At 52.0% G+C, this 16491-nt stretch overlaps 1 protein-coding gene across 1 annotated transcript in view; it reads right to left on the bottom strand.

The window, feature by feature from the left end:
* Positions 1-16491, bottom strand: part of PMPCA (peptidase, mitochondrial processing subunit alpha) — a 422362-nt gene that overhangs the window by 233023 nt on the left and 172848 nt on the right. The window contains exons 6-7 of the mRNA XM_069609581.1: positions 5451-5551; positions 5098-5361 (exon numbers count right to left, since the gene is read on the bottom strand). Coding sequence (XP_069465682.1) covers positions 5098-5361; positions 5451-5551 — 365 coding nt within the window. The remainder of the gene's footprint in view (positions 1-5097; positions 5362-5450; positions 5552-16491) is intronic.

The following is a 16491-nucleotide window of genomic DNA, read 5'->3' as shown; positions in this document are numbered from 1 at the left end:
GATTTGTGTTTGTCTGTCTGCTTAGGGTGGAAGGATGGTCTTACAGGAGTGGAAGGCTATGCTTTCCGCTGTTTCCCCCCCCTCCCCGTGCGTGGAAAAATGTTTTCCCTGCCCCTTGGAGGCCCCAGAGACTTTCGACGCCTGGCGTCGAGGGTCGGGAGAGGTATCTGTGCGTTTCGACCGTGGGGCCTCGCTGGTGTTAACTGCGGTCTCGGTCTCCTGGAGCGCGGCCTGGGGGTGGAAGTCGTCTTCGTCTTCCGAACTTCCGTTAATCTAGGGAGCGAGGCACTCTTGGCAAGAGTGGATGATTGCCTTGCGTCATGAGGCGATCTCGATCGAGAGCGCCCAGAGGACACCGAGTCGGACCGTTCTATCTGTGCCTCTTTCCGAGAAGTCGACGTCGTCGAGGTTCGGTTGGACTTAGTGTGCTTAGTGTGTGTAGGGTGTGTAGCGCTTGCGTCGCCGGGGGTCTTCCCCATAGCCGCCCTGCCGGACAACCTTCCGAGGTCGGGGACCTGCGCTCGGCAGTCTTTCAACGCCGTGATGCCCTCGCCGTCCGAAAGTACGGCATCGCTGAAGGCGCCCTCCGCTGCCATGGCCGCCTGCCTGGCGTGGTGCGCCCAACGCTTTGTCGAACGGTCCTTAAGTGTCTTAGGCTTAAACCTACTACACGCTCTGCAGTTCGCTTCGGGGTGGTCCCTCGGCAAGCAGAGATTGCACGTGGCGTGCCTGTCGACCCAAGGGTATTTGCGATTGCACTTGGGGCAGAATTGGAAAGGGGTACCCTCCATACGCACCTTGAGGCAGCGGGCTGGTAAGTGTAGGAAATATATAAGGTGTACCTATATACCAAGAGTGAAGAGTATGTACCACCCCCCACTCTCCCTACTTGCAGGGCCGAGGCCAGCGGCCTACTAGGCCCGGGCCGAGGCCAGCGGCCTTCCGAGGCCCAAATCCGTCGTGCAGCAGCCGACGGTCGATGTCTTCTCCAGCCGTCGTCGAGTTGTCGAGGGTCGACGTTGGGGTGGGGAAGGATGTCAAATAATTTTAAACTTCAATAATTAGCAAAAGTATGGCTAAGGCCAGGGGACTCCGCAAGATGCTTCCGACCAGTATGGCGGAAAAAAACAATCTGAGGATCCTAGACGCGTGAGGGATCTTGGGTACAGTGGACGTCACACTAGGGATAGTATTACTGGCACGCCTGTGTCGACGCCCATTTTCGAGTTTCGAAAAACAAACTGTAATACTCCGCAGCTTCCACTAGATGTCGGCCTATGCACAGCATGTGATCTAAGCAGATTCCACAAGCCTCAGAAATATATATATACACACATACATATATATACACACACACATATATATATATATATATATATATATATATATACATATATACACACATATATACATATACACACACATATACACACACACATATACACACATATATACATATACACACATATATACACACACACACACACACTATATATATACAAATGCATTTATTCAAGGCCTTTGAAGTTCAACACACAGTAATAATCACAGTAACCCTTCTAAACAAAGACAATCCTACAAAAATACATATATACAAGACCAAGTGACCTAAATGGTTAATGCACGAAATGAGTCCACAACCTAGAAAAGGAAGGAAGAAGGTAGTGCAGAGAGTTTTTAGGCAGTTCTGCAAAAATCACAGTCCTAACTGAAAGCCAGTCCAGTCCCTACGACGAGGAGCCTATGGCTCAAATGTACTGCAATGCTGGCGCACGAGGTAGTGCAGATGGGCAAAAAGGGGTCTTTTGTAGGGCCTGTAGCAGCTCAGGCAGGTGAGGTGAGGTGATGCAGACTAAGTTCCCACTATTCAAGGAGGGTCTCCCCAACAGGGCAGAGCAGGTTCCAAGAGTTGGGAATATTTTGATAGCTCAGGCAATCTGTGGAAAGTAGAGGGGCCCTCAGGGGCCACTCGTGCATGAAAAGGGTTGGATGCGCCAAGGGCCACCAGTAAGGATCACTAGTACTCACCAACCGCTGGCGCACTCCTGACCAAACTTTGGCAGTCGAGTACAATTCGGTTGCAGGTTCAAATGCAGAAATTCTGCAGCACTCAGCGATAAAGTTACAGCGGTGATTCCCAAATGGGACAGGGGCGATTTCCCTGCTCCTGGTGGATGGTTCAGGCCAGTTTCAGAGTAGCAGGCTTCAGGGGCAAAGCAGCAGCGCGCCTGCAAAGTTCGTCACCATGGCTGGGCGACAGTAACCGTGTTCACTCCGGATCAGACTCTTGCCCATTACTCCAGACCTGGGAATGCCAAGTGTACGAAATTCGGTGTGAGTGCCATGACCACAGAGCTAGGGATGTACCAAGTTTCAAGGGTCTCCTCGAAACGGCGGCGGTATCAGAGCAAAGGTTCTGCGTAAGCTGGTCAGCCCACTGGTTGGCCCAGGGACACTTCCAGGAAGGCTTACTTGCAGGATTTGATGAAGGCGCCGAGAATAGTTGTCCCGCTATTCCAATGGGTCGAAGCTTCTTCGCAGACCTAGCTCGATCAGAGGCAGAGGGGTCCAGCAGGACAACAGCAGCCTCGGGGTGCCAAACCTTCCAGCGAGTCACAAACAGTTCCTCGACTTGGCTTCTTAATTTCAGGATACTTGAATCCTATCCTTCGTTCATTGATGCCTCCAGAGATCGACATAGCATGGGTGTTTGGAGCCCTCTATTATCCAGAATCTCCTTCGCGCCAAAACGGAGGTGACCGAATGGGAGACCTGCTCACATACAGGCAACACCATACGTGGACCAATCGTGGAACACGGTGGTCCCAGGCATTCACAGCACAACAGACTCTCTGGCACCCAGGATATGTATTGTAGCCAGACAGTCCAACCCATATCCTAGAAGCGCACACACACAAGGCATGCAGAAGCCCGCAAAAGCTTGGCGTTTCGCGGGAGAATGCATGCCCAAATAAGGACTGACCCGGGTCGGCTCAACCTGCGGAAGGTGATGGGGCAAGATGGCCAAAGGACAGGACAAAGAACCTTGTGGCATGGCTATTTTGGAGCCAGGCCATCTATTCGTGGTAAACGCGGTTTACCTTGCAGGAAAAGGTTAAAATTACATGTAAAGATAAGCTGCCACCAGCCCTGTTCAAGGCACATCGGCACTTCATCTAAAAAATCCTTTCAGAGTATCTAGGGCCTTTTGAGAAATGACTGCAAAACCAAAGTACACTGTACTGTAAGGTACATTGTGCACTTGCAACACAAGTTGCAACATTGACAAGGTCTAAGGGAAACAAAATCTCCCAGCACTGACTGTCTTTAAGGGCATGTCAGCTTCCCCAGAATAAAATGAGCGAAAAGCCCAGGGAAGTGCAGCTGAAGGCTGTGCTCCACTGGCAAAATCAGACTACAGCGTTTAACAGCAGCAAAAAGTTGGGGGGGGTACACACCTGGAGGGAAAACTTCACATAAATGGGAATTTTTCCTGACACCGGCCACCAAATCTGCTCAGCAACAGGCACACTGAAATATGGATGCGGACTGGGACCAGACAGTCCCAGCCCTCACATCAGGCCACAAATGCATAGTGCCGCTTTCCCTGGGAAGAAGGCCAAACTGCAAGATAGCCAAAAGACAGAAGAACCTTTTGCGGCACGGCCATTTTAGAGTATATGGTACTAAAAATGGCATAAAGCTGTAAAATGCAAAAGGGGCATGAGAAAATGGTAGAAAAGTGTCCGCTGCCACCAGCCTGTCTTGGTATCGGGAGATCGCAGCCAGATGTATCTTGATGCCGGCGTGAGTTACAGGGGCACAATTTGTCTCTATTTCACTTCAAAGTAAGGTGATGTGTGATGAGACAATAAACAGATAACTTTACAATTGAGAACCAAATTCTCCTACACCGATAGTCATAGGGGTCAGTGGCCCCAGAACAGATTAGCTTAGGAAGGCAAAGGTCAGAACAGGTTACAGAGAATAGCAAAAATATGGGCGTGTCCCATTGTTGTCTATAAAATGAAAGCAGCAAAAAGAACATCTTTCCTGATAGTTACGTTTGCAGGGTTTTATCACTAAACCTTTGGATAACTTGTTTCTGGCAGACAAGAGCATGGGGGCACTGGGAGATTTAGCGATCCAGGGAAGCCGGTATTAGAATTAATGTTTGCTGTTGTGTAACTAAACATCTTGAAAACAGATAAGGTGGCAGAGGGGAACTTGCGAGGTCCAGTGCACGGACTAGTACATTAAATTAGTTTGAATGGGCTGCAGAGTAGTGGGAACCTGCCAGTTGCCCACCAGGTAAAGTGTACACAAGAAGGTTGTTTGCAATCACACTGCACACACAAACTGCTGTTAGGTACAATTGTTTGCAATTTTAATTGGAAAGCAGGGCAGCCCGACACGTGTTTCGAGCTAGAGAGCTCTTCTTCTGAGGCTGCATATTAGTTTGTGCAATTACAGTTGTGCATTCACAGAACATTGCAGTTGATATTAAAACATCCAATATGTACAAAACCCAAACACAAAGAGGGCTGCCTTGCTTTCCAATTAAAATTACAAACAATAACTAGTTTGTGAGCGCAGTGTGATTGCAAACAACCTTCTTGTGTAACTAAACATCTTGGCCAAAGACACTTGTAACAAACCAAACACTAGACACTTGCAGTGACACACAGATTATACCAACTGAAAAGCACACCCTACCTACCCTATCTACTTTGTTTACAAAGTAACGCCTTAGCTGGGAGGAGGGAGATGGTTAAGAAAATATTTGAAATATCAAATGTGTCTTAAACGATTAGCTAGAATAAATGGCCACTATCACATGTATTGCCTACACAGCCCACATTCTATTCTCAGGTCAAGTTTACATTTCGTTTGTTCTCCCTGTTCACTGCCTTTTGAAGAAGAGCAGAAATTATTAGGCTCTTTGGGTCAAAAGAGCTTAAACCCAAGTGGCTAAAATAGGCAACATCAAGAATAATTACAACGCGAATCATCTCAGCGAGTATTGTCCTTTATATCCTGGCAGTCGCTGCTTTGAACAAGCCACTAATGTTGGCTGCTCGATGCTTAAGCAATTACCTTAACAATTCCTCCTGTGTACTGTGAGACCGATCGGTCGACGTCCTTGGGTCTTCCTGTGCCCCACACTGGGCTCGCACAGAGCAGGTACCTTTCAGCACACTCCAACAGCTGCTCATGCTCAATGCCAACCCCGGCTAACACCATCCGGCTTGGAGTGTAGTAATTCTGTAGGTACGTATGAAGTACTTTCTGATTGATCTTGTCAATGTTTTCCACCGAGCAAAACCTTGGCAACCCTACAGTGTTCTCCCTGTATGCAGCCTTTTGAAAAAGAGCAGAAATAATTAGGCTTGTTGGGTCAAAAGAAAGCAAGCTAAAGTGGTTAAGAAAAAGGAAACAAGAATAGTTACCGCATGAATCATCTCCGTGAGTAATGGCTCTGGGTCTGGTCTCATGTTTAAATCTTCCAACTCAAATCGCACAGCCATGCGTGTCATGTCAATCTCCTCTTCTGTTATCAACCACCACAAAAGAGGATCCATTAAAACAGATTAGCAGGAACAGACATTTGTGAGTGACCTACATGTATTTCCAACACTGCAACAGTAACCGCTCATTTTCACTGGCAGCTTCACAGATTCTAGTAAGTATCAAAAAAGCAAGGGTTGTAACTTGGCACAAATAGGAAGTCACTGGAACAGAAATTTGCCCTAACAATCGCAATACTACTGGAAGTGGAATCTCAATTTAACTGCACAAGAATACTTTCTTTGAAGAGGCATTTTTAGCAAATTGATAAGAGCCATTAAATAGCGGTCAGGGGTTCAGGAACTTTGCGAAAAGGAATAAGATTTTACAGCCAGAACTAAATCTGGGCACTGAATGAATAAGGAACTCATCTCTGAAGCCCATCTGCTAATCTTTAGGCGATGGCCCTGGGAGCACTGGCTACCCCTTGAGAAAATGAAATATTCATAAAGGAAAAATAAATTAAAAACAAAACGCTCAATAGAGCAAGAAACTGAAAAAAACTGCTTTCTACTAGGGAGTTCCATCTGCAATGGGTAGCAATGGAATGGGTAGAAACAGACTCAAAGTGGTACTGTGGTCTATAAAACTTGGGTTAGCAACACTGGGTGTGTCACAATGGCCTGGCTGTGCAGGAGGTCCTAACGGAAGTGCAGCAGCCGGCTAATGCAGGCCGATTGTAAATTAAATACATTTTAAGTTGAGATTTCCAGGGATTCTCAGCCTGCTGGTGGGAATATCATAAAGTATGTCCATCTATAAAAGACCCAGTACTGTGAGGCTTATTTTTCTAATGGAGAATCAGATTTTTTGCCCCCTCTCAGACTATGTCGCAAGACTAATTTCTATGAGGTTTAAGGGCAGGAGTGGGGAAGGGGAAGGGTTCCCATTCAGGTACACAGACCTGCTTAAAAGCGCTTGGTCACTGCCACTAATGTCTATGGGGGAGTGGCGACATTTTCTTTGGATTTCAGTGACTCTGCACAGGCGCTGTTCTTTTACATTGAAAGCAGTGAACATATTCACTGGTTGAATTTGAGCTCTGGCTGCTTGATGGAGATGTTGTAAGACATTACTGCTTTTGGGAACAAGCGCTGCCCTAATCTCCCATCGGTGGTCTACCAAATTGATGTTTTGAACTGTTTGACAGCTGTGAAAAACTAAGCAGAGAGAATTCTGAAAAATAGTCTGTTTTTCTGCTTTGCTTTTCTCAATCCTTATCAGCTTCTTACAACGTAGATAAAAACCGACGGCAATAAAAAAAGCTGTGAGTTAATGATCTGGAGTTTTTGTCGTTGCAATGTCTAATCGAAGTTCCCTCCAAGAAGTAAGGTTTCCCTTCTTGTAATGGAGGGTTTTGAACACAAAGACCCAAGTGGGACATGCATGCCTAGATTGGATGGAACCCATCCATTCAATTTCATCTCATAGGTACTGTTGAAGGCTTGTACTGCAACACTGTTGGTAAGGAGTCCCAAGGCAAGCAAAGGCCCTCCATGCTTAGGGGGTCTAAAGGCATAGCCCAGATAAAGCTCAACTAAGGAAGGGCAGCAAATCTGCTAACAGTTTGATGCCCTAAATGAACAGCGAGATGAGAGAAGAGATGTGGTTACTGAAGATCTGAAAATATTTGTTGAGGCAGATTTTCTGAACCAACTCTCGCAAAGGGTTTCGGAGAAGCCAACTTAAAAGGCGCAACCAGTTTACTCATGTTCCAAGCCAAATGCTCAATGATAACGTAGCCGAGCAGTTCGGTTTAGACTAAGAAGGGGAAGGCTTGCTGTAAAGTACAGCCAACAAGAGCAAAGTCTGTTAAGAAGCAGAAGTCCACAGAGAGAAGTACAACAATATATGATTTAACACAGCAAATCACTCAGTAAAATTAATGCACTACTGGTAAGTAAAGTTGCTACACAACAAATATACACACACACACACACACACACACACACACCACAGTTTGGCAAAAGGGGTTACCTACGACTTTAGATTAAAACTCAAAAGGCATTAGGGGGCGCGGGACAAGATGGCTGCTTAAGCTCACAGCTCCCTCCAGCAAAATGGAGAAGAGATTAAAACTCACAGAAGACTAAATCTGATACAGCCGTTTGAAGTAGACTGGCCAGCGCAGCTGCGAGTGCAACGAGAGCAGCAGTCGCCCATGGGAAGGAGGTGAATGGCGACGGTATTGTCCCCAACGAGGAACGATGCAAGGAGACCGTATTCGGTGGTGGGGCCGAACCAAGTGAAGAGAAACCGCCACTAGATGAGAAGAGCTGAGAGGAAGCAAGCAAGCAAGCCCCAAGGCAGGAGGCGCTGAACAACGGTGGGGATCCCCTCCGGAGCTGTGCCCCCACCACAGCACAGGCGCCTGCAGGGAGCAGAGCGCTTGCTCGGAGGTCACGGCAGGCGTGCTAAGCAGCCGGAGTGGCTCCCGCCCAGGGAGCAGAGAAGTGAGAGACCGTGGGGGGCTGACCCGAGCAGGCCGCTCCGCCCCGAAAGAGCCCCTCACGATGAAAGGAGAGGTGGGGACCCAGCGTGAGGCGTCTGAGGATGACTGCGCTGCTTTAAATCCCAGGTACGATAATGCCCCAGCCCCGAAAGCACCGTACCGAGAATCACCCATAAGAGGATAGAAGGAGTGAGAGGGACGGAGAGGGAGCCCACAAGCAAATGAGGGCCTCCCCGCAAACCACCAACCCTAGGAAGGGGGGCAGTGAAGTGCAGGGATGAAGCGACACAGGAAGAAAAAGCGCACCCCACATCCCAGAGACCCCATTGCTACGAAGAGGACGCCTCCGACGGACAGACCCTGCGCACTGGAAGTGGAAGGACGTGAAGACACTGGGTTACATTAGCCCAAGAATAATGTGGAGATCAGGCAAGAGCAGGGTGGACACCACACACAGGGCATGAACCACTGGTTGTGTGCTGACCACCAGTCCACAATGAAACGTATTGAAGGCCAGCAGAGAGGCTACACGACCGCACCACTGCCAAGGCACCCGGATGTGGGGGCCACTACACGGACAGAGCTGCTAACGGAGGGGGTGTAGCATGCATAAGCAGGGGCAATACAGCTTGCGCCCAAACTCCCTTCCCTCACTACACGAGGAAGAGACAACAAGCTTGAGGCTGAAGAGGAAGCACTGGAGAGAACTGAGGTCAGCGCTCATTGTGAATAAGGTGGTGGACATGTGTGGGCAGCTCAGTGCTCAAACCAGAACAATGACATCACGGATTGCTCCGAGTGCAGAGGTAACAGGCCGCAGGAAAAATCAGAAGGTACAAGGGGAGAAGATCACAAAGTGAGCAAGTTGCCAAAAGAGCCCAGCCGCGCCCTAGGCCCCCACGGCACAGCGCTACTGAGGGGTGCATAAAGGGGTGGTGACCCGGAGCGACTGAACCAGTGACCACCTAGAAGATTGGCCATAGAAGGGGATAAACAAGAAAAGAAGCCCGGGATATCATAGGGAAGGCAAGGGACCGCACACAACTGAAGCCAACTAGAGCACACGTCGTGAAACGCAAATCGAATAAAAGGAGGGGAGCAGCAGACGACGCCCAGAGGGTATTGGCAAACACAAAGTGAAAACCCCAATAATACAAATGGCCTCAGCAATAGACCTCTCCACGTTCTCCACTAAAGAAGATATAGGACACATCCTTGCAGAAATAAAAGCCCTCAGAGGAGACATACTCTCCCTGTCAAGTCAGCAAGTGATGCTTGTAACAGTGGAAGGGAAAATTGAAGGACTGGAACACAACCAGCTCAACGTTGACATGGTGGAAATGCGGTTGAATGCAAGAATGACGTAACTAGACCTCAGAGAAGAGGAGACGAGACTAAAGATAGATCTCGAAAAAAGGGAGACACGCAATAACATAAGAATCCTGGGCCTAAAAGAAACAGACATTCTCTGAGGCATGTAGAAGAAAAAGTACACACGCTCATACATCAACTCTTTGAAACAGAAGGGGGCAAAACGGTGCTCGAAAGGGCACACAGAGGAGGAAGACCATATGGGTATGGCGCCCGCTCCATAGTGGCCAGATTCCTGAGCTACAAGGACAGACTGGAAGTCTTAAATAGAGCAAAACAACATGAAATAGAATTTGACGGCTCCAAAGTTTCCATATATCAAGACCTCACAAATCTCACACTGGCGCAGAGAAGAGGCTGTAAACCATTCACAACCTGGCTGCGGGAGAGGGGGACCCGATAACGATGGGGATACCCCTTTTCGCTTGAATACGAAGCTGAAGGAATGGAGTACAGAATAACGGTGGAGGAGGCGGAGCAGGCCTTGCAACATCTCACATCAGACATGGATCACCAGACAAGAGACCCGCATGGCCCTCAGGGCCAACCCACGGACGGGGTACGCACTGGGACCACAAAGGAGGAGGAGAGCACAGACGGAGTGAAAATTCATGAGGCTGAACGGACCCTCGCCGCGAAAATTGGCAGCAACACAGGAGAAGCACGCGGAGTGAGACAGCAGCGAGAGGTAGGTGAGCGGCTGTGATTTAAACTGAGGTCTGGGCAGATGTTCAGGCAAAATTTGGACACTTGCTTGAGGGAGGCAGTCTTAATCCCTCTAAAGTGGCCCACGGTGAGAGAGGGGGTGTCTCCCACACTTACGTTCAAGACACTAAGTTGGGTATTTCTTTCGTTACAAAGTTCGGTACAATGTTGAATGGGAAAACTGGCTCCAGAATGGCAAGCTTGAGACACTGAGTATAACCTGCTGATGAAAGGTAACTAACACCTAGAGGAGGCAACCTACCTGGGTCAAAAGCAGACAAATACAAAAGGAAGTGCCTGTGATGGGGAAAGGTGAGGCTACTAAAGGTCTGAAGGTGGGCACATTGAATGTAAAAGGGCTGGACCCCCCCCCCCCCCCCCGACCAAGAGGTTGTTAGTAGTAAGGGAATTTCCTAAAGCCTCCCTGGACATTTTATTCTTGGAGGAAACCATGCTAGTACGAGGGGAGGAGCAGGAACTTAGAAGCGGAGAAAGGAACAAGTTACTTACCTGTAACTGTTGTTCTCCAGCATGGGTCTGGCATGGATTCACATGCTCATGAATATTCCCAGTTGTCAGGCCGGGAATCCTCTGTAAAGAAAAAATCAGTATCAGTTTCGTTTCTGATCCGTCTTTCTCAGTAGTAACCAACCACTGGTCTCTGGGTCATACTGCCCCCAGCCAATGACTGCCCTCGCCCCCCAAGCCCTGCCGCTGGCAGCCATCCTCAGATTTGGTAGCACGCAAAGTGGCAGTATGACCAAGTGAAGAGCCGCAGAGGAGTAGGAGGGAGGGTTTGCATGTGAATCCATGCCAGACCCATGCTGGAGAACAACAGTTACAGGTAAGTAACTTGTTCCTTCTCCAGCATGGGGTCTGGCATGGATTCACATGCTCATGAATATAAGAATACATAGCAGTACCCACATGCACAACCAACGGGAGGTGGCAAAGGCTCAACATTAAGTATTACATCAACAACTCAACATTAAGCAATTCTTACCTCCTCACCAGGCTCACCTTAGGCGAACAGGTTGCGCAGCATTGCTTGGCCGACCCTGGACTCCTCCTTGGAATCCCGGTCGACGCAGTAGAATCTCGTGAAGGTGTGCGTCGACCTCCACGTAGCAGCCCTGCAGATGTCCAGCAGGGGCACACCAGACAAGAACGCCGTGGTAGCAGCGATAGCTCTGGTCGAATGGGCTCTCGGACAGCCAGGCAACGGCCGGTTTGCCAACCGATGACAGTGCATGATGCAGCCGGAGAGCCATCTGGAAATGGAAGCCTTCGAGAGAGTCTTCCCTTGGTTCACAGGTCCAAAGTTCACAAATAGCTGTGATGTCTTCCGAAAACTCTTAGTGTGGACCACGTAGAACTTCAGCGCTCTAGCCACATCCAGCGAGTGCAAAGTCCTCTCGGCCGGCGACGAAGGCGACAGGAAGAAAACCGGTAACACCAAGGGCTCGTTGAGGTGGAAGTCCATAAATAAAGGAGGGGTGCGTCCTCAGCACCACCCTCGTGTCGTGAGAAGTCAAGTATGGAGGCTTGCAGGATAGGGCCTGGATCTCCCCCACTCATCGTGCGGAGGGGATGGCCACAAGAAACGCAGTCTTCCACGACAGGAACTTCAACGGTGCCAAATGCAGGGGCTCGAATGGCGCCCCCATGAGCCTGGTCAGCACCACGTTGATCTCCCACGCCGGGGCAGGGGCCTTCACCGGCGGGAACGATCACAACAGTCCCTTCATAAATTCCTTCACCAGGCGATGGGACCACAAGGACGCCCGTCCTGTGGTTCTAGTGTATCGGGAGATCGCAGCCAGATGTATCTTGATGCAGGCGTGAGCCAGTCCAGCCTTGGTCAGCGACAGTAGGTACGGCAGCACTTGAGGGGCCGTGATCCATAAAGGGTTAATCTTCTGTGCACAGCACCAGGAAGAGCACCTCTTCCACTTATGTCCATAGCACTTGAGAGTTGAGGACGCCCTGGCTTTTGCAAGGCCATCTCTGCAGTCAGCCGGGATATCGTACCCTCCAAACTCTAGTGCTGCAGGAGCCAGGCCTGAAAGTTCAGCGACTCCGGGTCGTGATGAAGAATGGTGCCTTCTTCTCTGGAGAGAAGATCCGCGTCCGTCGGCAGCTTGACTGGTGGGGACGCTGACAAGTCCAGAAGGTCCGGGAACCAGATCTGCCTTGGCCACGCCCGTGCGACTAGGATCATCCTGCACCGGGATCTCTTGAGCTGGTTGACGAGTCGGAGCAGCAACGGCAAGAACGCGTATAGGAACAGCCCGTCCCAGGGGAACGAGAAAGCATCGCCCATGCTCCTCGGCTGGAGAAACCTGCTGGCGAACCTCTGGCACTTGGAGTTCGTCGCCGTCGTGAACAGGTCGATCCGCGGTTTTCCCCATAGTCGGAAGAGTCGATTCACTTGATCCCGACGTAGTTCCCACTCGTGGCACGAGCGCAGCTCCCTGCTGAGTGAGTCGGCGATGGTGTTCTTTATCCCTGCCAGATGAAAGGGCACCAGAAACATCCCTTGGGCGACGGCCCACTGCCACAGATCCTGGGCTTCCTTGGAGAGGGCTGGGGATCCAGTTCCTCCCTGCTTCCGGATGTAGAACATCGTAGTGGTGGTGTCGGTGAAGATTCTCACCACCTTGCCCTTGAGGGACGGGAGAAAGGGCCTGAGGGCCCAGAACACTGCACGGAGCTCCAGGATGTTGATGTGGAGCGTTTTCTCCTCTGGGAGCCAAAGGCCTCTTGCGTGAAGTTCTCTAGTGTGCGCCCCCCACCCTTCCAGGGAGGCATCCGTTGTCACCGTTATCTGGTGGGATGGGGTCTGAAAGTCTGTGCCCGCCGTCAGATGAGCGTGGGTGCCCCACCACCGGGTCGCTCGTCGGAAGGTCTCGTCGAGCGGGATCCGGTTCTCGAAGCTGCCCGTCGCTTGGATCCAGCGGGAGTCGAGGAACTCTTGCAGGGGCGCGTCCGAAGCCTGCACAGGCGCATGAGATATATGCAGGAGGACATCATCCCGAGGAGGGACTTGATGGACCTCACCCTGGCCACGTGCGTGGCCAGCAGACGCTGCACCTTGCCCAGGATGGCCTTCGTCCTTTCCTCCGACGGCAAGGCCAGACGCTCCACTGTGTCGAGCTTGGCTCTCAGAAACAGTGCGACTTGCGACGGGACCAGGTGGGATTTGGGAAAGTTGATGGAGAATCCCAGGTCCATGAGTAGCTGGACGTTCTTTGCTGTGTGATCCACGACGAGCTCCCTTGTCCTTGCTCGGATGAGCCAGTCGTCCAGGTAGGGTTAGACGTGGATCCCCTGAAGGCGCAGCCACACCTCCACCACTGCGAGGCACTTGGTGAACACCCTGGGTGCCGACTTCAATCCGAACGGGAGGGCTTTGAACTGGTAGTGCCGTCCTTGGACCAAGAACCTGAGGAACTTTCGGTGTCCTTTCAGAATGGGGATGTGGAAGTACGCATCCTCCAAATCCAACGACGACAGGAAATCACCCTCCTCCAGCTGTACCAGAACGTGCTGGAGGGTGACCATCCGGAACTTCTGTGCCTTGATGTACTTGTTCAGTCGTCGCAGGTCCAGGCGCCATCCTCCTGTCTTCTTTTTCACTAGGAAATAACTTGAGTATACTCCGGAGCCCTGGTGCCTCTTCGGGACGAGCTCGATGGCACCTTTTTTGAGCAACGCCCTTACCTCCAATAGCAGTTGAGGGACGCGATTTTCCTTTCTGACCACGGGTGGAATGCGGGGGCACTTTTTTTTAGAAATTCGAGGGCGTGCCCCCGGGCCAGGGCGTCCAGCACCCAACGGTCAGTGGAGATGGACTCCCACACGCTGACGAACTACGCCAGCCGGCCTCCCACCGGGGTGCTTCGGTGGGGGCCCGACCCCGCTGTCGGTTCAATCTTGCTTGGAGGACGCCTTGCCACCTTGGCCTCCCTGGCGACGACGGTGGGGCCCACCCGACTTGCCTCGTCCTCTATAGGCTTCCTGTGACGAGGAACAGGCCGCTTGGCGGTACGCAGAGGAGCCACCGCCAAATCCCTTGGAGGCATCCTGCTTGCCTCCGGTGCTTCGAAAGGACGGCCTTCGTTGCCGGAGAACGCCTAGGGCCCTAGCTGTCTCCGTGTCCGCCTTGATGGCTTGGAGGGACTCATCCACCGTTTTCCCAAACAGGCTGTTCCCGTCGAACGGCATGTCCAACACCTTGGCTTGTACATCCATGCGGAAATCCGTCGTCTAAGGCAAACGCTGTTGCCTAGCTGGCGGAAACCGGTGTCAGCAATGTCTGTTGCCACCGTAATGGCGTGGTCCGACGCCACTTCGCCTTCATGCAAGATCTCCAGGGCCTCGGCCCTCTTGTCATCCGGTAGGAAGTCCAACAGGGGGGCGATCTTTTACCATAACTCCCTGTCGTAGCGGGCCACGATCGCGAGGGCGTTGGCCGCCTTAATCGTTATTGCCGCCGACGAGATAACTCGTCGTCCCATTGCGCCCAGCTTCTTCCCTTCGCCGTCCGGCGGGGAAGTTGACGTTGAGACCGATGCCCCCCCCGCTTTCTTCTTGGCCACCGCTGAGACGACCGAGCCCGGGGTAGGTTGTGCCCCAAGGCACAAAGGGGCCGCGTCAGGGACCCGGTACTTCTTCTCGTACCGATCCTTCTTGGCAGGCGTCGTAGACTGGTTCTTGAGAAGGGTGAGACCCTCGTCCCAGATGTCATCCAGCAGAGGCACGGCGAGGACTGACTTCCTCCTGGCCTCGTGCCGTTGGTAAAGGAAACCTTCTCTTCAGGGCAGAGCTGAAAAAGCTTGGATGCCCTGGCGATCATTGCATGGAAAGATCCGATCCCATCGGACAGGGAGGCCCGGGCTGGTGATGGGAGCTGTCCCGTCGTCACCGCCGTCGTCGGTACCCGTCGTGGCCGTGTTTGTTCCCGTGTCATCCCCAGGGAAGGGGGACGTGGGTAAAGGTCGAGCAGGCCGCAAGGTCTGAGAAGACAGGGCTGGGTGGATCAGTCTTCTCTTTTTTGGGGGGCTTCCCGCCAGGACCGGCTCTGGTTCCTCCGTCGGACCTAGTACCGGGTCCTCCGTCGGTGGTAAGGGCAATCTCGCCCTTATCTCTGAAGATAAGGATTGTATTGCCAACAAAATGGCCACCGAGTTATCCTGCGGCTCCGGAAGCGACGGCTGACTAGGACCCTCTCCGGTGCCGCCGTCACTCTCGTCACCCTCGTCGGGATCCCACCCGTGGGGACGGGCCACTTCGATGCCCTCATCGAGGCCCTCTAGGACTTCTGCCAGCTCCTCCTCGGATGTTGTGTCCATATCCACAATGGCCACCGCCCCCCCTCTTTTTCCGCCGGGGTCTTCACGGGGGTCTTTTCGATGGGTCTGAAAGAGGCTTCCCTCCGCGGAGGCAGGGAGACTCTGGGCCCGAGGTCGCCTCCACTGGTGTAGCCTCTACAGGCTGCGCCAGGGCCGCCGCGACTTCCTCGATAGAGGCCTTGGCCGGGTGAATCAAGGCCTTCAACGCCTTAGGCGCACTTGAGGCCTTCACCTTGGGGGGAGGGGGTCACCGCCTCACTCCCCCTCGGCCGAATCCTTCGAGGTCGACCGGGGCCTCTCCAGAGGCTTACCCGGGTTCTCGGATCTCCTCTTCCCCGAACCAGAGCGTTGGCTCGTGGTTGATGGTGCTGGGGAAGGCGCGCCCTGCCTGGCAGCCGACGAGCCCGACCGTTCGGCACTCCCGGTGCCCGCTGACTTGCGGTGCTTTGCCTTCTGTTGGGCCCCCGTCGCCGGGGCGCCCTCGCAGGACTTAGACTGCTCGGACTTCTTCTTCTTCTCACCTGACAGACTCCTTCCTTCCAGCCAGTTGGAGAGACGAAGGTGTCCGTCCCTGATGGTCCGTTCCGACATGTTCCTGCAAAACGCACAGTCTTTCTCCACGTGCGTTTTGTCCTTGTGAAGGCAGTAGAGACATTTCGAATGCTCGTCCTCCTTGAACACATTCTGTAGCTGGCATCCAGGGCAAACCCTGAACAGCTTTCTGGACGTCGAGCTTCCTTTCTCCTGGGCCATGTCCGGGTAGGCCGCAGAAACTTCTGGAATCCCCCACGAAGCGTAACTCGACGAAATCTTCACCCTTGAGGGCGTAGAAAAAAATCTGACACGGATATCCGTTAATCGGATGTAGAGACGATGGAGCTTGAGGCTCTATTTGACCGAAAAATGAGAAATTCTCTTTGAAAAAAGCGCAAAAACGCAGCAAAAGCTCGAGAGCTAAACACGAGGACTCCCAACACTTAAGCATGCGGTAAAAATCTGAGGATGGCTACCAGAGGCGGGGCTTAGGGAGAGGGCAGTCAT

Source organism: Ambystoma mexicanum, chromosome 8 (assembly GCF_040938575.1).
Source record: "Ambystoma mexicanum isolate Mex_15411 chromosome 8, UKY_AmexF1_1, whole genome shotgun sequence".
Taxonomy (NCBI): domain Eukaryota; kingdom Metazoa; phylum Chordata; class Amphibia; order Caudata; family Ambystomatidae; genus Ambystoma; species Ambystoma mexicanum.
The sequence above is the reverse complement of the archived record's forward strand: the minus strand, read 5'-3'. Positions and strand labels throughout refer to the sequence as shown.